This window comes from Cygnus atratus, chromosome 1 (assembly GCF_013377495.2).
Source record: "Cygnus atratus isolate AKBS03 ecotype Queensland, Australia chromosome 1, CAtr_DNAZoo_HiC_assembly, whole genome shotgun sequence".
Lineage (NCBI taxonomy): Eukaryota > Metazoa > Chordata > Aves > Anseriformes > Anatidae > Cygnus > Cygnus atratus.
In genome coordinates, this window is record NC_066362.1 from 68,649,571 (window position 1) to 68,670,113 (window position 20,543).

General features: G+C 32.5%; 1 protein-coding gene across 1 annotated transcript in view; it reads right to left on the reverse strand.

Moving 5' to 3' along the window:
• PLCZ1 (phospholipase C zeta 1) overlaps nucleotides 1-20,543 on the reverse strand; it is a 50,225-nt gene that overhangs the window by 26,981 nt on the left and 2,701 nt on the right. Inside the window, exons 3-6 of the mRNA XM_035550833.1 lie at nucleotides 18,788-19,022; nucleotides 10,487-10,688; nucleotides 8,668-8,812; nucleotides 5,524-5,676 (exon numbers count right to left, since the gene is read on the reverse strand). Of these exons, the coding sequence (XP_035406726.1) occupies nucleotides 5,524-5,676; nucleotides 8,668-8,812; nucleotides 10,487-10,688; nucleotides 18,788-19,022 (735 nt within the window). The remainder of the gene's footprint in view (nucleotides 1-5,523; nucleotides 5,677-8,667; nucleotides 8,813-10,486; nucleotides 10,689-18,787; nucleotides 19,023-20,543) is intronic.

Sequence of the window (20,543 nt, forward strand, 5' to 3'; positions counted from 1 at the left end):
TTAGAAGAGTTTTAATATGAGTAGTATTATTCATATTTTAAAGAGTTATGAATTTTCTTTTGTATATTTGTATGTCCCAATATTTAAAAGCAATTCTATCCACATTTGATCCTGTGTTTTGATGTTCATAGGTAAGATTTAATTCTACAAATCAAAAAAGACCTGGTATATAAGAGAAGAAAAACTTTTCTATGGATATATTAATGACTACTGTATGTAAATTTGCTTTAAGTAAAGAAAGACCATAGGCTGGGTCATCAGATAAAAAGTGGCCATGAAGTTTTAAGGCAAATAGTTTCTAAAATTGTTTTGAAATTTTAAGGCACATAGTTTCTAAAATTATTTATTTATTATTATGGAAAATAGGTAAATATCCTGAGGTAGAAAAAAAAATCTGTAAAGTTAACATTTTAAAATCATAGCACTCTTTTCAAAAACAGTTACAGAAAATACTGTAGCAAGAAGATTTTTTTTCTAATTTGGGACCAGAAGCAGATTCCACTAACAGTTAACCCAAACCATTGAAAATCAAACATGAACTGAAAAAGACATGCCAGACATTTTGTCTGAAATTCTAAAAGATCTTCAAAAGAACTTATAACAAATGTATGGTTACAAAATCAGAGACTGTGAAATTTGAGTCCTTTAATTGGCAATCAGCAGTGATAAACATTTGGCATCTTTTTGAATAACTGTGTCTTGAATCTTTTTAGCAGATAATGAGCTGAAAGTCTGAAGACCCGCTTTTTTAGTTTGAATGTAATATACAAAATGTTTTTAAAATACACCTTTACTATCTATGAATTTATAAACTGTAAACGTATTAAAAATAAATAAATATGTAAAACACCATAGATCTTCCTTAGAGCATAATGGGCACTTGAAGACTGACAAAGTAAACCTCCAGGTACAATCAACTGGGAAAAAATATTTAAATACTTAAATCAAGAAAACTTAGTTCTTGTACTAAATATGCTTTCTGGTAAATTCAATGTACAACATACATCAGAACTGTTGAACACAATACTCCAAGAAAAATTTACAAGCACTTGGAATGGATCAGACAAACTCACTTACTGACTACTGCAATTAATGTTTACATTAGGAGAGAAAATTCAGTCCTCAGAAACACACAGAACAAAACCTGGAATTATGACATAGGTATAAAAAGAGAAGTAGAGCTTCTTCTATTTATATTCAGCATGTTCTCCTTTACTGATCAACTTTCCCTGCTTAGTAAGAAGAATATCAAATCTTGAAAATCTTGCTAAGTAACAAGGTTAAAATCAATTTAAAGTTTTAGTTAAAGTTTTCATTTCAAGTGTTATATTACTGGTTTAAATACTGATACAGGGTAAAGATGGGACACCTTTCACAAAGCCTAACATGGAGGAAGCTTTTGAGGCACTGACAAAGTTTATCTTGAATGAAAATAACAGGACACTATTGTTAAGTACAACTGTTACACAAACAAACAAATCCAGAATTCTTTGATGATTCTGGAAGATAATTATGTTTAGTAAAATTGTGAATGGATGTCTTTGTGGCAGCCTTATAAGTCCCAGTAATCAAGATATTTTAAGCCAAAACTACCAGTCAAGTCTGAGCTCTGAGATAAAGGGATATATCAGGAGCACCTCTTAGCCATCTTCTAACAAAAGCACCATTTGATTTGAATCTTGAAGAATACTGAGATGTGAATGTAAATAGGAAGCCTTATATGAGCTGCATGAACCCCTTGATTGGACGATCAAAACTAGGAACAACAGTAGCTAACAAATAAGGAGGATTTCCACACTAGAAAGTTAATGTTTCAGGCTCATGAGATGGATAGAAGCTGTTACTGAAGGTCCTTGCAAAAGAAATCTGAGAGATAAGAGAAGCAGGTCTGAATTAGTTAGTCCTGAGTCAAATTTCTGAGGGATCCTATAGGTTCTACAAACACATTGATAAAAGGAATAGCAAAGACAAGAGGTGACCTGTTAATAGGCTAAATTAGAGTGTATAAACCTTTATTTTCAATTTATTTTATTTATATACTTTTTTTGCATTTTACTGTATTTTATATTTCTTCCTTTTTATTCCAATGTTTAATGGAAGGTACAGGTTAATATCTAAATACAGATGAGTTACACAGGAAAGTTTCAAAAGAAGAAACTGATTTCAAAGCTTTCCCTTCTCACTGGATACATATAATTATATATATGCATTAAGAATTTGCTAGTAAATGTACTCAACTAGGCAGAAACACCAATTCTCTTGACTGCATTATTTCTAGTGATTTTTTTGCAAGGTGAATTGTTTGGTCTATTACATTTTATTCAGTTTCTAAGCAAGTGTATTTGTTGTACTTGAGCCATGCTAATGAACACTTTTATCATTCTGTTGAATCAGTCTCATATCTGAGCAACTATAATGAACTTTAATCATCCTAATACTTAATACATTTTATTAGACTTTTATTAGAAATTGGAAGACTGTCATGCTTAAAGACCAGTGCCTTCTGTTACCTCTGTTAACAATTCTGATCCAATTTACTTCCTGGCTTTACTAGCTGGGTTCCTACAGAATCGTATGCCAGATGAAATAGATGAAAGTGGAACAGTAATTGATATAGGAGACAAACAGACCGTTACTATATTAACTGAGAATTTCTCCCACCAAGAGCACTTTTAATTGGTTGTTTCTGGTTCCATAAGATCTCTTTTGTACTGCTTAAGAAAAGCAGACTTAAGACCAAGAATCTGTCTCACTCAAAGGATAACGAATTTACCTAGGCCTTAAATGTGCACAAGGTCCCTAGTTTTACAGATGTGATTCAACTACTTCTTTTGAACATGGACTAAAAGTGTTTTTTCAAAAAGATGCTAGCCAAAAGTCAAGTTTATTACTCAGTTTACAAATTCAGTCTTCTACTGGAGAATAAAATTCTAATATTTTTTCTCACATGATCAGAGCACCTAAGTGAAATGTAGATGGCCCTAACCTTCGCTCATTCTCAACATTATGGTTTATTAATTTCAGACTTCTGAAAATCAGCTGAGGACACTGGTATTATTCAGGTAACTCTTACTGTGGAATACATCTCACATAACTGTAAAACATTAAAGTTTCAATAGAATGAATCTCACCTAAACAGCATACCTTTAACTGAGGAATAAGCATGGAATCCATTAATGCATTTTCAGACACATTCTACAGAGCTGACTTATGAAAACTTTAAGCTATGGATAAATTAAGTATGCATTGTCTATATAACAATAAACATTTTGTAAGGGACATATCCCATAGAAATAATATTTGTGGTATGCAATTCAGTGACTCCATGATTCAGATGCAGTACACTGATTCTCAGCTACAGAAGACATATGGTCCTTGTACAGCAACTAGACTGAATGTAGCTATGCTTTGAGATGCTTTTAAGCAAACACGATATGTGCAAAGAGCAAAGTCCTGCACTTGGAGAGGAACAAGCCCAGGCACCAGTACATGCTGGAGGCCACCCAGCTAGAAAGCAGTTCTAGAAAAAAAAAGGAGCTAGGGGTCCTGGTAGACACCAACTGAACATGAGTCAGCAATGTGCCCTTGCTGCTGAGAAAACTAACGGTATTCTGTGCTGCATTAGGCAAAGTATCACCAGTAGGTCAAGAGAGGTGATCCTTCCACTCTACTCAGCATTAGTAAGGCCACACCTGAAGTATTGTGTCCAGTTCTGGGCCCAGTACAAGAGACCTAGACATACTGGAAAGAGTCCAATGGAGGGCTACCAAGATCATCAGGGAACTGGAACACCTCTCCTATGAGGAGAGGCTGAGAGGGTCGGGACTGTTCAGCCTGGAGAAGAGAAGGCTCAGAGGGGATCTTGTTTTTTTATATAAATACCTAAAGTAAGGAGACAAAGAAGATGGAAGGAGGTTCTTTTCAGTGGTGCCCAGTGCCAGGACAAGAGTCAATGGGCGCAAACTGGAAAACAGAAGGTTCCACCTAAACATCAGGAAGCACTTCGGTGCTGTGCAGGTGCCACAGCACTGACACAGGCTGCCCAGAGAGGTTGTAGAGCCTCCCTGCTTGGAGATCTTCAAAAGCTGCCTGGACATGGTCCTGGGCAACTTGCTCAAGGTGGGTTGGACCAAATGGTCTTCAGAGGTTCCTTCCAACCTTAACAATTCTGTGATTCTGTGATTGCTTGATTAATACAGTTTATATTTTTTTCCAATTTATAGTAATGATTACCAGGTTGCAAAGTGAGATTGGACACTGATATAAAAAAAGTTTGCTAGAATCAAAAAAAAAAAAAAAGTTTGCTTTATGAGAAATTTATTAAGATAAACTAAATATATTTAAGCCAACATTGTTATGAAATACAGCACTATTCTAATATTTTAGCAAGTCTTTCAGACACACCACTTCAAAAATGTTTTTTTCCCTGACAAATACTTCACCAAAATATATCTGTGTGTGTGCTGTCTTTCCTTGAGACAGTGTTTCTTCCCCATTTTGAAATAAAACATTTACATTTGCATTGTTCCTTTTCAGTTACTGTAAAAAACTGCTGAAAATATATCTGATATATCTCTGATAAGAGTGACAAGTCTAAATAATTATTTTGTACGCATTTATTTGTGTTATAGAACATTAAAAAAATTCTTATGTCCTTGAAAGAAAATTATGTGCAAAGACTGGAACAATGGGAATTTATTTGTTTTAGTTTGCAATTAAATTTTCAACACCCATCTAATTGCCTTTTCTGACTTCATATCCCAGGGGTCTCAAGCCACCCGCTGAGAATTACTGCCTTAGGGTGAAACACAAAGAGAAAGAGAAAATGTTTTTACAGTAACAGAACTCAATGAAACGGTTCCACCACATTTGTCAACAAAGAATGTGGATTTAAATTTCCATTTCTGTAATATCTTTAAAATTCAGGATTTTTTTTTTTCAATCTAAGGAACTAAAATAAATTAGCAGATAACAGATACAACAATACGTACATAGTGAAGATTTTTGTTTTTTGTTTTAAAGCACAGTGTTGTTTTAAAATTTTCATTTTGTCTTCTCTTTTAGACCTTTAAAACACTAGTTTTTGATATGCGGTTTTATTCAGCATTAGTATAGTTCAAACAAGACACATTACAACTGCCATGTTTCCATATAAAATAAAATGTAACCCACAAACTGTAGTTAACTGCACTTGAATATAAGTTAAAATTAAATGTATCCAAAGCACCAGAAACTGGATTCATGTGAATTGCAAGGCTTTGCAAAAAAAAAGTATGTATTAGTACATTAGTGGCTTCCATATCTATCTGCACGATGTATGTTTGCTCTTACCAAAAATAAATAAATTTTAAAAAAGGTACATTTTTGTGATGTTCATTTTTTTATTTATTTTTTACCATCTGAAGTCCATTCAGATGAGCAATTTCAGAAGAGTTTAAAAAAAAAGGAGGAGTGGGCAGAGGTCAGGAAGCTGGGTTTTTTCCATCAAATACAAAAAAAAAAAAAAAAAAAAGATGTTATTACCTCAGGAGAAGGTAGTCGAGTCACCACTGAATCACCAATTGTTGAAGTAAGAAGTTTGTCACCTAGAATATTTTCTAAATGTTCTGCCATAACTTCCTGTTGCTTAGGGCTGCAGTGATTCTCTAAAGACAGTATAACTGGATACTCAGATGCCTGAAAAATATAATTTGAAATCTATTATGATTAACAAATAAAAAAGGACTTATTGATTCCCCAAAATATCTTACAAAAAGCCCTTTTGTAGTAATTTGTATTTTTCTTTGTTTCCAAAATATGTCAGTTGTTTCATGTTAGTAGCAAAATAAAAATCTCACAATATTTATGGAAAAGAGAAAGCACAGTTGAAACAGTAACTGTAAGTTCAGAGAAGAGAAAAAAATGCATCCTCAGGAAGTTTGGGGGAGTTGAAAAAAAAGGACAGATCTACAGAGAATCGAAGATCAGTTAAGTACACAAAACTTCATTAAAGAAATCACACAGTATTTATGTTGACCTTTGGGAAGTGTATATTGAACTGGAGTTCTACAATAATCAATAGAAAATAACTTATCAGAGGCATTTCACACACTAATATTGAATGTGAAGAAATTAGTGAGAAAATAAGTGTTAAATCAGGCAAAAATCAGGCTGATTCAATTACACAGAGCAGACTACAAGATGATAGCAGAAAGCAACATTTCTCACAGACTTAATTACTCAGCTGATACACAGAGCTTCCAAAGAATGATACATTGGTTGCTGTGTGCCTGGAACAGCTTTTCTCAACAAATGAATTTACAAAGAAAAAAGAGAAATAACACTGTCATCTGAAGAAAAAAAAAAAAGGAAAGAAAAAAAAAGAAAGAAAAAAAAACTCACAAAGGAGGATAGGGCTAAAACCTAACAGACACACTAAAGCATAAAAAATGTTTAGGTTAATTTCAAAGGAGATTTAAAACATTCCTAGGTCTAAAAATATCAGTGATATCAATCTTCATCTCACAAACACGACTCTTTTGGTGCTTTTCAGAATTACAGAAATCTTCATTTCTTCAGACCTAATATCTGTTTTTGCTAAGAAGCTTTTGCACCTAAAACGCATATCACAACTGCCCTTAAATATGTAATTTCATCCCAAATAGGAATTATCATATTGCTTGTATGATTTTTTAGAAACAATGACCATGTAATGTTAAAAGTAATTTTATGAAGAGGAAACAAGAAACAAGGAAAACAGAAATCAAAATGACTGCAATTTTCACATGCATATTGGAAGAACCAAGCTTTGACATACTTTTGTACCCTAAATTTATCTCTGACCTGTTTTAGTGATGGATCCTTTTTTAGATGGTATATATTTCAAATGACAGTGAGAAACAACTGAAACACAAGGCAAAAATCGCTTTCAACTAAACATTAATTGTAGCCACTAGTTTCCTGTACATGACATAGATTTAAAATATTTCTCTGTTTTGCAGGGTAGGGTGCTTGCTTTGTGTAAAAATAAAATAAAATAAATAAAATAAAATAAATAAAATAAAATAAAATAAAATAAAATTCCTCCATTGTATACACAGCTTTGGTATGAAAAGAAGGAAAATATTTTCTATTTGTTCATTTTTAAAAGGTAAAACTCTTATTATAAAATTGAAAGTCACAGTATTAAACAGTATTAAATGTTTCTTGTTTAATTTATATGATATTAACTGAAATACAGTATTTCAAGTATCCTTTAAATTTGTTAAGAAATCACTGTTTTCAGTGAACAAGCAATGCAATTATTTTTTTATAATGTCACGAATTTTTCTTGGGACACTACTCCTTATTCTCACAACACTCAAGCAAGATAGATGAAACTTGGGAAATCTAGTAAACTTTAAAGAATAGCTCAAATGAGACATCCATTTTGACTGTGTAAATAATTTCCATAAGTTGCCAGCAATACTAGTGGCTACAAAAAAAAAAAAAAAAATAATAATAATCTATTCAATCTTTGCTTGGGTAGGATCTAAACTGTCAGTTTATAAGGAAAGAATCATTTTACGTTTACTCTGTTTTTTACACTTTTTCACTGAGGATTTGCTCTTGACCACCTTCAGAAGCACACCTTAGGCTAAACTGAAAGTTGGTAGGAACTATTGTCTATCGTAATTTTATCATCTTTTTCTGTAACTTGTGCCTCTTAAATAACTTTTACATTACACCTATATATATAATATACTGTGTAATAGCAAAACCAGGCAAACTAAATCTGATGTGTCATGAAGAACAGGGAAATAAAATCATATTTTTTTGTTTTTACTATCTTATAAAATCAAAAAATAATTAAATATATATAGAAATCAGAACAAACAAAAATATAGTTGTTTAAATCTGAAAATGCTATGTTTATGTTTGTATAAAAATCCATATAAATGTATGACCACATGTATATACATTCACACATATAATGTAAATGTAACTGGAATGCAAGTTATCTTAACTGTGTTTCAGAACTTCATTTGAGCATAAGTTTTGCTCAAAACCTATATAAGAGATTGAGACCGTATGAAAAGATCTCAAGCTTCTGCTGCTTTGCCAGAGACAGACAGAAGGGGCACTGACCTAATGAGTCTTCTTACAAAAAGACCTTTATCAGGCCTTGAAGTCAAAATAAAAGAAGAGTAAATGTAAACACATTAAATCTCAACCACGGCTATAGTTTAGCATTTTTCTCTGTTTTATAAATTCAAACATAGGATATAAGACAGAGTGACAGCAACAGAAGAGTAAGTGAAATAAAGAAATGAAAAGATACAAGGAAGGAAAGCAAAACATTAGACTGATTTGGAGGTAGTTGTACAGTTTATATTCAGTCCTTGCTTAAATGATCTCAGGTGAGAATTCTACATAACAAACTGATTAAGATCTTCTGAATTCCTTGCACCAAGCTTGATTTAAAATCAACATCAGCAAAATACTTTTATCTTTCATTTATATACAGATTGCACAGTTTTCCCCTAATTTAATTCAGTGATGTCCACTCCACAAGCACTGCCTCAGGTTTTGTTTTGTTTTGTTTTGTTTTTTACCCTGTAGAATATCAGACAGCAAGCATTTAATAAAGCAGGTTTTATTAAAACCACCATAGCATAGGCATACATAGCATAACATACAGATACATACCGCAAATGCATACTTGTCTATCACATGAATCACAGAACAAAATGAAATTTTGCTCGTTAAAGTATGACCATGATACACAACAGGTTCATTGTTTGAGCCATCCCAGCAGTCAATTTCCAGGCAACGACATCCTTTTAAGAGAGCACTTCAAAAGAGCAAAAGAAACAATTTTATGGTCAAAAGGAAAATACCACACTTTAATATATGTCCCTGTATTCCAAGCACATTGAATAATTACAAATATACTAGTCTACCATCACAAGATGTAAATTCAATGAAATTATAAAAATATTAGACAGAGCTATATTTTCTGCTGTTTATCTTAGGGATGTTAGATAACACAATTTATTAGAGCATTAAGAAGGAAGATACATTATCTAAATATCCTTCACTAAGGGATTAAAAAAGAGAGTCAAAGTTTTGAAGAAGGACTTTGGAATGCTGGTAAATGGTTGCTTAAAATAGAATAAAAAACAGTTGAAAGGACTTTGTATTTATTATTATTCCATGATTTTTCTGAAGGTTTGAGAGCCGTTATACTTAAAAATACCAGCATATCAGCATCACACTAACAAAGTCAGGTTGTGCTTGGTTGTTATGTAATTTAGTTGTTCTCCCCACACCTAGTCTCCAAGAGGAAGAGCTAAAGTTTCCTCAGTATCTTAAATTTACTGTTTGCATTTTTAATAAGTTAATGGCACCCCTTACATGTCTTGGGTTTCTAATATTTGGCTTGCTACCAATTTAAACATTTCTTGTAGACTGTTTTACCTTATTACCAACTTGTCCTTTACATGCTACCCTTTATACGTTAAGAATATCTTAAATATGCTTCTAGCTGGATATGCTCTAATTTTATCATTTTATGCTTTCTTTATACCAATAAGTAGATAAACAGGAAGTGAATGGCTTTTATATCAGATTTGCAATTATTTTAAACAATATAGTATTTACCTCATATCATTTTAAATACTGTTAGAAACAGATTCACTAAGGTTTCTGATGGTTGCAAACCATCAGAGAATTTCTAGACAGCAACCAAAAGACAAAAGTTCAGTCGAATGTTTCCAACGGCTTTCACTTCACTGAAGTAGTACAAATGCTGGAATTTGTACTTTGGAAAGTATAGGAATGCTGGACACCTGTCTTCCAGATCTTCATATTTTCTGTCTCTCTTTGTTTTGCCTTTAATACATAACCCTTTTTCTACCTCCCTGTTTGTTTCATTTAAATGCAACTTAGCCATAAGGCATTCTGGTTTCCTTCTCCTTTTGGAGTCATATGCTGCACATTCAAACCCTCCTGGCTACTATAGTGCCCACACAACACCCCCCACCTACCCTTTTGTTTGTTTGTTTGTTTTGTTTTTGTTTCTGTTTTCTTAACTGACTTCATTGCAACAAACACTAATCACAGATAACCTTGACATACTCCACCATGGTGTGCTTTCTATATTGATCAGAATAGAGTTGGCCCTGGAATTTTACATTTATTTCAGGAAGCTTTTAATTTTTGCATGGTATGTTGAGATTGAAAACTGGTTTAATCATATACTGTGCTGAATACTATAGATTTAATTTGCTTTGAGGTAGATGTTATGTGCTGTAAGTGATAAAATAGATTGTTTCCAGACTACGAACAGATGGCCTGGCAAATATACTGAAAAGTGTACACACAAAATAAAATACCACTCTCTCATTTTCCACTTTTGTCTGTGATGATTTTGTCCTTTACTGCCAAACAGCATTACATGTGAGTTAGTATTAATTTTTAAAAAGCCTAAGAATGTTTACAATATTGAAAAACAATATCTAAATACCTGATATATCCAAATAAATCACTGGGCCCTATTAGTTGGTCAGATATCAAGTAGGTGTTGTGAGAAGATGAAATAAAATAGTCACATAATGGGTGGTTCATATCTTGGTAGACAGTCCGGTGATCTTTTTTAAATATTGAAGAATCTTCTGAGCTCATGTACCTTATAAATCCTTCAAATGACAACTGCCTTCTTTTCCTCACTGAAAAAAAAAAAAAAAAAAAAGGGGGAGTGTGAAGCCTGCCAAACTGATAGTTATATGTATCTGTGTACTTTCCATAATTTTTAGTAGCCAATTCTGAACTTTGTTAAAGGTTATACAGCATAACACTTTCCTGCTACTTTAAAATTCATAAAAAACAACATGAACACAAACATCAGATGTGTACAATTCTGGAGCTGATGTGGTTCTAAATTAGCAGATGAAATAAATGTGTACTCGTTTTTGTTCTTCTATGGACATCCGGAAGAAAAGATTGCAACAGTTCTAATTAAATGTAGAGGAAAATATTTGTTGTTGTTTAGTTTTGGAAAGTAACATGCCAGTCAGTGAACAAAAAGATTTTTTTCTCAGTAGGAAAAAAAAAAAAAAGCAAATTGTTCTCCAAAATGTCAGTCAGAGACTGTCAAAATAATCTTGCAGAAACTATGATTCCTAATACCAAACATCTTCAACGGTGGAAAATCCCAAACAGATAATGATGAAATAATATTTTAATTAGAAGTATTTGAAATAAAAATAGCACCTTAACAAAATAAATGCCCACAAAAATGAATTGGAAATCAAGCTTATTATATTACTGCATCTACAACAAAATGTGTTAATTGCCTTCATATGCATGATAGTCATCCCATTTGTTTTGTTTCTTTTAACTGATTTAATGACAAACAGATCCATTATACTGCCAACTGCTGCTCCAATGTCATGCTTCAAATGTAATAATTTTGCAAATGATATAATCTCAAAAGTCAGCTTTCCTTCAAAACACAACCTAGTGTGAATTAGTCAGGGATTGTGTCCAGTTCTGGCTGCAAAATAACCTTATTTTTGTCACCATAGTAGGATAGTGATATTTAAGCAGTAATTAATCAGACATTACTTTATGCTAACAATAATTTAAAGAGATCAATCTGTGCAAACTTTTGCTAAACAAACAAACAAACAGACTATCTGAGCTATTAAATTTCAATACAGCTATTAAGAGTTATGATTTACAGGTTACAGTTGTAATTACCAATCTTCAGTATCATTCTGACTAGAAGTTTTATATCTAAATAAGAATTTACTCAAATTGTTCCAATGATGGCAACACAAAGAAAATAATTGTTTCTAAATTACACAGTTTTTCATCTTTGCAATGTTTTAAAATGCTAAACAGTAGTAGAAAATAAAGATGAAGTCTCTCCAGAGGTCATATGTATTTACATACATATATTGTGCTTAACCATACAAATATGCGGGTTGGAACTAGATGATCTTTAAGGTCCCCTCTACCCCAAGATGTTCGATAATGATTGAAATGTTATTCCTACCAGAAGTCTGTCTAAGCTGTTCTTAAAGACTATCATTGACAAAGAGTACGCAGACTTCCTAGGAAACCATTTCAGCACCTAAGTAACCTTACTGTTAGAAAGTTTTTGATATTTTCCCTGAAAATTCCTCAGTGTCTAATATGTTTGTTCTGTTTTGTACCATTCCTTTCAGTTTCTTTCAGTCTCTTATACAAAAGAAGACTATTACACTTCCCCTTTCCTGAAGAAACAAATCCAATTCACTGCATTTTTCTGATTTTAGTTAGGCTTTCTTAAAATTCTGATACTTTTCATGTTCTCCTTCACCTCTTTCCAACAGGTGAATTAAGATTTCTTAATGCTGACGCCCGAAATAGAATGTAGGATTTATTTTTTTTTAGATCATCCATTTGTAAAGATCATCAATCTAAATTTAATAAGATGACTTTCTATTCCATCATCAAACTCACCAATGACATTGAAGTCTGGATCCTAACACAATGCTCAGTGAAACTGCAGATTGATGTAGCCTTTCATTTTGATGCCAAATCTTTGATGACTAACTTCTGAGAGTCATTTTCTAATGAGTTCTTTATATACCATATAGATATTTTGCCAGCTTCCTCAACTTGCTTTTTATAATGTAAGAATGTTAAAAAGTATGATTTTTCGCCTATTCACCAGTGCTGTTATTCTCTCATAGAAGGAATTTGGATACAGTTTCTTTATGAAATATCCCTACTATCCCTTACCATGTGAGAGGTTATTATATATTCATCATTTGTTTCATTTGTCTAGTTCCATGGATTTTCTCTAAAACAGATATTACACTTGATCGTTCCCAATCCATCTTCCATTCTCCATGTGTTTTCAAAGGTAAGCTCTTATAGCTTGTTACGGTCAATTTTCTAACTCAAGGGCTTGTCAACTTGTCTTCTCTGATCTGACTAAGTCATTTTAACATGTCCCACTCTTCTCTTTCCATATTTTTGACTGAAATCTTACTGTGGTCTCATTAATAGTAATAGCCACCTGATTGTACTTAGGTAGTGGATCAAGTATTTCCTTGATCTTTCTTTTAACTGACATATTTACAGAATTACCCTGATGTCTATTGATAGTTGTATCTCATTTAGCATCTTGACTGTTTTGATATATCCACATGTTCATGTTATATTGTTTTAGGCGTAGCAATAGGATTAAGCTTCTACTTTCTGGGTCTCTAAGAAATGGAGGGAGGGGGGTTGTTTTTGTTGTTGTTTTTTACATATTGCTCAAAATAGAATATGATCAAGCTGCTTGTTTTATCTGCTGTGAATTACATGAATACTAGACTTAATTCCTTTGAAGAGAAAGTTTTTCATTAACAGTATTTGATTTTAATTACTATTCATTTTTCAAGCCCTATGTTGTTCTCTGTGAAACTACAAGTTGTGCAACTCTTTTTTTTCTTTTTCCATTTTTTATTTACTAATTTATACATATATGTACAGTTATCTTTTAAATTAATGAAAAATACCGAGTTTCCAAGTTTTTGGTTATTTTCTTAATTATTTTTAATAATTTTTGGCTAGTCTTGTCATTAATAAAAGATAAGTCTTCTCATGAAGAGAACTTATGTTTACATAAATACCATCATGACTACAATCTCCTAAAAGTGAAAATATTACTTTGTAAGGTAAATTTGTGTTACTTTGTTAGCCAACATATAAGCTCTTTGGCTTCAAATTTCATTTTATTTCTGTAATTAATGGACTAAATATATGTATATAATTATTTATTTATTTATTTGTATAGCTTATCACAGCCCTTGAATTACATTTTTTACACCTCTTTTTTCCAGGGTTGGTAGTTGCTGTCTTTGAATAGTATGCAATTAAACTCATGTTTCTGAGGAACCACCAAAACTCCAAGCAACTTTGTAAATCAGTAAGACCTATCTGTAAGCAGGAAGAAAGGGGCTTTGCATCTAACAAATCTGGCAGCATATATGCAAAAGAGCATCATGTGAACATAAATGGCATACCATCTGCTAAAACAAATTTTCAGAGAACACCTGATGTTTGGTAAAAGATATCATAGTTTTTATAGCTGAAGATAAAAGAAGACTTATTTTTTTTATTATTGCTGCCATTACCTCATACCTCTTTTACCAGTGGAGGAAAACTACTGGGTTTCTTTAGAACCTTGTCTGATGAAGATACCAAAACTAGTTACGACTGGAAGGGGCTGCTTTTTAAGTTCTGATGAACAGCACAATCATACTATTTTCTGACCATTTACTGCTTCTACCTTAAGAGAAATGGGAATACATCTTAATAAGTATTCCACAGTGAAAAGATACTTTAATCAAGGCCTTATGTGTCTCCTCTAGAGGAACTTCAGCTTTTATCTCCATTAAGATCCTTTAGCACTAATTAGCAAACACACTTCTATTTGGTGCTGAAATAAAAAGTGAAAGCAAGGAAAGACTTCTGTCTTCTTGTAGCTTCTTATTTACAAAGTTCAATGCTTTTTTCTTCCCTTCCCCTTTGGATAGTCTGAAATAAATGTATTAATTATTTTTTTCCCAAAGATAATTGTATTAAAATAGTTTGTTTGTTTTTTCCCCCATTCTGCCAGTTAAGGTAAATTTCAGCACTGCCATATATGTAAATAGAGATATATTAGAGAGGAATTATAGACATAGCCTGAGTATTTGAGAAACATATTAAATTACATGCCTATGCTTTTTAGAGTTTATTACCTTATGCTTTCTTAATTATTTATTTTAGAACTTCTTTGAAAGCATTTTTCTTTCTTCACGGAAGAAAGAAACATCTTTCATAAGATGTTTGGCAAATATTGCTAAAATATTGTATTTATCTGTACTGGATGTAGATAGTACACTTACAAAAAAGAAAATTAAAGAGCATATTAATAAATACAAAAAAAAGAGCAAATTAATAAATACATTCTAGATCACTCAATTTGTTTATCTGACAGATGTATCAAGCTTACATAGTTATGTACAAAGCAAGCATGTTTTTAAGGCAGAATTGCAATTTTGACCTGGTTTTGTACTTCCTAGAAAGGAAATACACTGATAGGAGCAGAGTCTTTGAATAGCACTACTATGCAAATATGAACAGAATGTACCTTCCAACTCTCACTGCACCCTTCATCCCACCCATGCAAATATTGAATAATTAGCAACAATTAAAAAAACAAGCAAACAAACAGCAAACCAACAAAAAGCTATACTAAACTTTAGAAAGATAAAGTGTCTTTGGCTGGCATAACATGGTTTCTTTAATCTCAATTATCTGAGAGTTCTATATGAAATTAATAATAAAATGGAGAAAGAACAATGTTTGTGTAGAACAAAATTGACATTTGGATTTTAGTAAGAGGCAACTGTCAGGTGTGATTCATATATTCACCACTTCCATGATCACTTCCATACATTGAATCCTTCAGTCAAAAATGCAAGCTTTAACACACACACACAAATCTGTTAATGCACTATTTTGCCATTAGAAATTTAAATTGTATAATAAAAATGGAAGAGCAATGTATTGCATGCTGTTCCTGAACTAAGTACAGTATCTTAAGAGAGATAATTTAGGGTTATGTCTCTTAATGATATTGAAAAGTCTTCTTTCTGTGGACACAAATGTTAAGGATGGACAAAATGTTATCAATGGATTTATCAATGTTGTGCACATCTAGTCACCGCTTTTATGATTATCTTGACATACCAAAGTTACCAAGTTTATCAGGTAACAGTTGATACTATTAGCAAACCAGTCAATCAAGTGTCAAAATCTGCTCTTTTCACTTTCTGTAATATATAGGACAAGGCGGGCAGATGAATCTAACAGATCACCCTGATGAAGAATATTCTATATCAAATTCAGAATGACAGTTGCACAAAATGGTCTATCACAACACCACATGAATCAACTATCATGTCAATCATATCTGAAACTTTCCACTAAGTATGTTTGAGTAGGAGTATTTGTTCAGTCAAAGAAGCATGAGCAATGCTCCTTTGGAGCATGAACAGCTATTATTTAATTCAGAGAGATTATTTCCAATTACAAGATAAACAATTTTCTCACAGATGAAGAAAACAAACAAGAATTTGGCTTAGAATCTTAAACCAGAAATTAAATAAAAACTATAGAAACTTTATTTGATATTTACAAGCATGTTTTGTAACTGAGTAAAGATTCTTGGTCCTTTAGCTTCTTTATAGCTATTAACTTTCCCATCAGAATAAATCATTCACAACAAAACCAAAAAAAAAAAAAAAACACTTTCAAATTGGTAGCTTTTTTTTTGTAATTACTTGGGAAACACACTAGTTTTCAGAAAGACTAGGATACATTTAATAAAATTTGTTCTAATTTAAAAGGCAATTTCAGAAATAATAGTAAAAAGAATCAAAAGTTTTGTAGCTATTGTTGGACAGTGAGTGACTCATTGAAACACCTAATGCCTTCTGCTTTTTGTTGAACAAGTGATCCAGTTTCTTCTTTCCAAAACAGTGGGGATGGGAAGCATACATATTCCAGGGTTATCATCCCAAAAGGAAGATTCATCTCCTTCTTGGGCTTATTACTAATTTTCCTTAACCAGTTACTGATCCCACCCAGTATCAAAGACTGGGAACCAAAGGAAACCAATACAGCTAAACATCTGATAATCATCTTCCACTGAACAAAGTAACAGCTTCCAATAAAATGTACTTAGCTCTAATTTCCTTTTCTCAGCTTAGCTGCAAATTTTGTCTCTAGTTATGTTCAGGAAAACTCAGCAGAAATGCAACAGCACAACTTTAAGCAGACTTCAACAGTTGAAGTATATGCATATTATCAATTTAACGAATCGCTCATCTCACAGTTCTTATGATTCAGATCATGATGCAACACATTACTGAAATCTGGAAGAATCCAGCTCAAGCTTCAGATTTCAGGCTGAATTACCAGTGCTAGCTGCTTAGATAGCTTCCTTCTATTGCAACACAAGAAATGTCATGGATTCCTTGAGAAATACATGTGAAACAGCATGAAAAAAAACAACAACAACAACAACTATAAAACTGCTAGTCGGTGCTGGCAGTTTGCAAGGGAGAAATACAGAAATGCTGTTTAGGCATACAGAAATGGTGTTAAGAAAGCCAAAGTTAAACTAGTTTTTGAAATTGTCATGGGAGATCAGTGGCAACATGGAGAATTTTTATTGCTGCATTTTCTGTGTTTTAAAAAGGAATATGTGGGCTTGGTGTTGAATGGGGCAGGCGGTTTAGTGACAGCAAATGCAGATAGGGCTAGAATACGCAATGCTGTCTTTTTCTTTTCATCAACTAAGTGTAAGCTTTGTGCCTACAGACAGGGTTCAAGGAGAAAAGGAACTACAAGCAGTGGAAGGGGATAAAGTCAGAGACTACTGTAGACAGCTTGGCACATAAAAACCCATGGTACCAGAAGCAATGCATCTGGAGGTGCTGAGGCTGTTGGCTGTTATCATTGCAAGACCATTCTCTATTATCTTTGAAAGGTTATATTATCACGGGAGACCACCATGACTGGAGAAAAACAAACGTTGCTCTCTTTTTCAAGAAGAGCAAGGACAACTCAAGGAACTACAGGTCGGTCAGCCTCGCTTACATCCTTGGAAAAACAATATTGCTCTTAGAAGCCATTTCTAGGCACATTAAGGAAACTGTGGATCTCTGTCCTCAGGAGGTTTTAAGATTTGACTGAAAAGAGCCCTTGAACAGAAAGGTGTAACAGGTACCCTCCCGAGGTCCCTTTGTATCTGAAAAATTTCATGACAGTGTGTTTAGAGACCTACCCTTATAAGCTGATTAGAGAACAAAACAGAAATAGCATTTCAGGTTGGGAGAACATAAATAATTAATGACAGCTTTAACCCCAATAACGTGGATAACGACATCGTTAGAAACATGATGGGACAGATAGATAACCAGGTTCCATGCTTGCCAAAAACGCAGATCCACTACATTTTGCAAGACTACTTTGATACATTCCTTATATTCTTACTAATGATATCTAGCTGAAATCAAACCAGAGTGTAAGTGTCCACGGTTTTAGTCATACTCAATAAAGACAGAGAGATATAACCTTCTCAGTAGATATATCCTTAGAATTTGTTTTCCTCTTTTAAATCTCTGTGTTAAATTACTTCCACAGTAACTTTCTGCCAGATAACACTCAAATGCAGACAGCTTGCTAACAAAACAAAATTTATATTTTTATCTTTAAAGTCCAAAACATATTTGTCTAATTATTTAAACAAAATGATTGTTGCTAAAGCTAAAAAATCAGTCTGACTTCCTAATAATGGTCATTTACAATACTCAGTGGGCATTAAAAAAATTAGTGCAGTAGATCAGCTCATCTATTCTATGAAAATTGTATTTTGTTTGAAGCAAACAACATGTCATTTTTGGACAAGTCTGTAGCAACAAGAAGTAGGAATAACTGAGTTGGTTAAGTGCTATTGCTGAGCAATATACTGTGTAAATTTATTGTGCTTTATTAATGATTTCTTGTTTTATCATATTTGTAATGTTTAAAGGTCTAAATTGCAAATAACATTTTGTACATATGCTTATAAATGGTATACAACAGACATAATTATAATACTCTTGCTTACATTAGTTTTCTTTAAAATTTCCAATTTGTATAGTCAGATGAGTATTCAAGAATATAAACACAGTCACTGACAGAAGCACAAAAAAAAAAAGAGCTATAAATCAAATGCTTAAACTATGCATACCTTCTTCAACAGGTTCATACTTCAAAATAATTTCTAAGGCCCTTATTTCAGAATCTTCAGTCTGAAATTGTTCTTTTTTCAGAAATTCAATGAGCTCAGTGTCAGGTAGAATTTTGCGGTTTGGAGAGTAAGCACAGAAAAGTTCATGAAATTCAGTTCTGTGTACAATAGTTCGATAAATTGCCCTGAAATCTTCTATGTTAATAGTATGGACCTTCCGCTTGTCAACTGTTTTCTGAAGAAAAAAAAAATCAAAACAGTCAATACAAAGATATGAAACAATACAAAGACGCACATAAAAAGTCTATTATAATACTATAAGAACTAGAAAAATAGAGAAAGCTTAAGGCAACAGTGACTGTGGTACATTATCAAATGATATTTGCCTTCAATATGCAAGATTTAGATTTGACTTTCTGTGTTAGATTATTTTATACACATTAAAAAATACCATATGACATAGTTGGCATCTAAGTAATCAAAGTACATTAATATATAACCCATGCAGTATTAAGACATTATATAAAACCGCACTAAAATGCTATGCAGTACAGTAAATCTTCAGCATAAAGTTATCAAGTGGAAAATATGTTTAATATAATACCTCTTCAACAGCAATTTAAACCATATTGTAAGTATAATCCTTTAAATTTACATACAACATGCAGCAAGTTGTAATCTGAAAAATGAAATAAGGATGAGCAAATTTTCATGAGATCAAAGTCTTTTAGTATGTCACATAAGAAAGATTGTATAAGTTTGGAGCAATTATACTTTATAATAACCTATGACATTGTGTTCTATTCTTAACTAGACAGAATATTTAACTCAGATTAATTATTCACACTTTTAGAATTCTTAAACTGTAAACTTGTTTTCATAAATAGAGCTTACAAAATGTTAGCACATTAATTAATTTCAGTGCTTCAGTATAAAAGCCACTAGAAAAATCAAAAGGGCAAAAGAAGTTGAGTAGAATAATATTTTTTTTACCATATCTGCTATTAACATTTCTCTCAGGCTTAACAATGTTGTCTACCCTTTAAATTTTGTACACAAAATATGTAATTGTGCATATGAAATACAGATGTTTCCAGTAGTTTAGCTTGTATTGTTCTTGAAAGTTTTTACATTAAGACAAAGTTCAGAAATTTCACAAAATTCACAAAAATGGTCACAAAAATCATACCCAAATGGTAATTAATTGCCCCATTGATTACCTCCATAAGCTAATCAACATTCATAATTGTTGACTCCTTAAACTAAGACTAACAAGGAGGCTGGATTTCAGTACCTAATAATATGGCACCTACTATGGTTAGCAGAGCTTCCCCAGAAGTGTGCATAAGCATAAAATGCCTTACTTGAGTTCTGTCTGCTCTTTGATTAAGACTTCTGATTACCACTGAATTAGATTAATTTTGAAGAGACACCATAAAAACTAAAGGATGAATGTTACATTACTAGATTCTGTTTATGCAGTACAGTTCCCACTGTACTTGTCTGAACAAGTACAACAATAAGCAAGAATACATTAGATAACCAATACAAGCACATAAGATTATTATTATTTTTTTTTTAATTACATACCAGTAGTGAAGTATTTGCTTTGAGTTTGTGGAAGAGAACAATCGCTTTTAATGAAACTCGGAAGAGGGATAATAATTCACTACAAATGCTAATAATACGCTTTTCATTACTGAATGGGAAATCTCACATCTCAGGTTGATATCATGGATCTGTTTTTTAATATCTT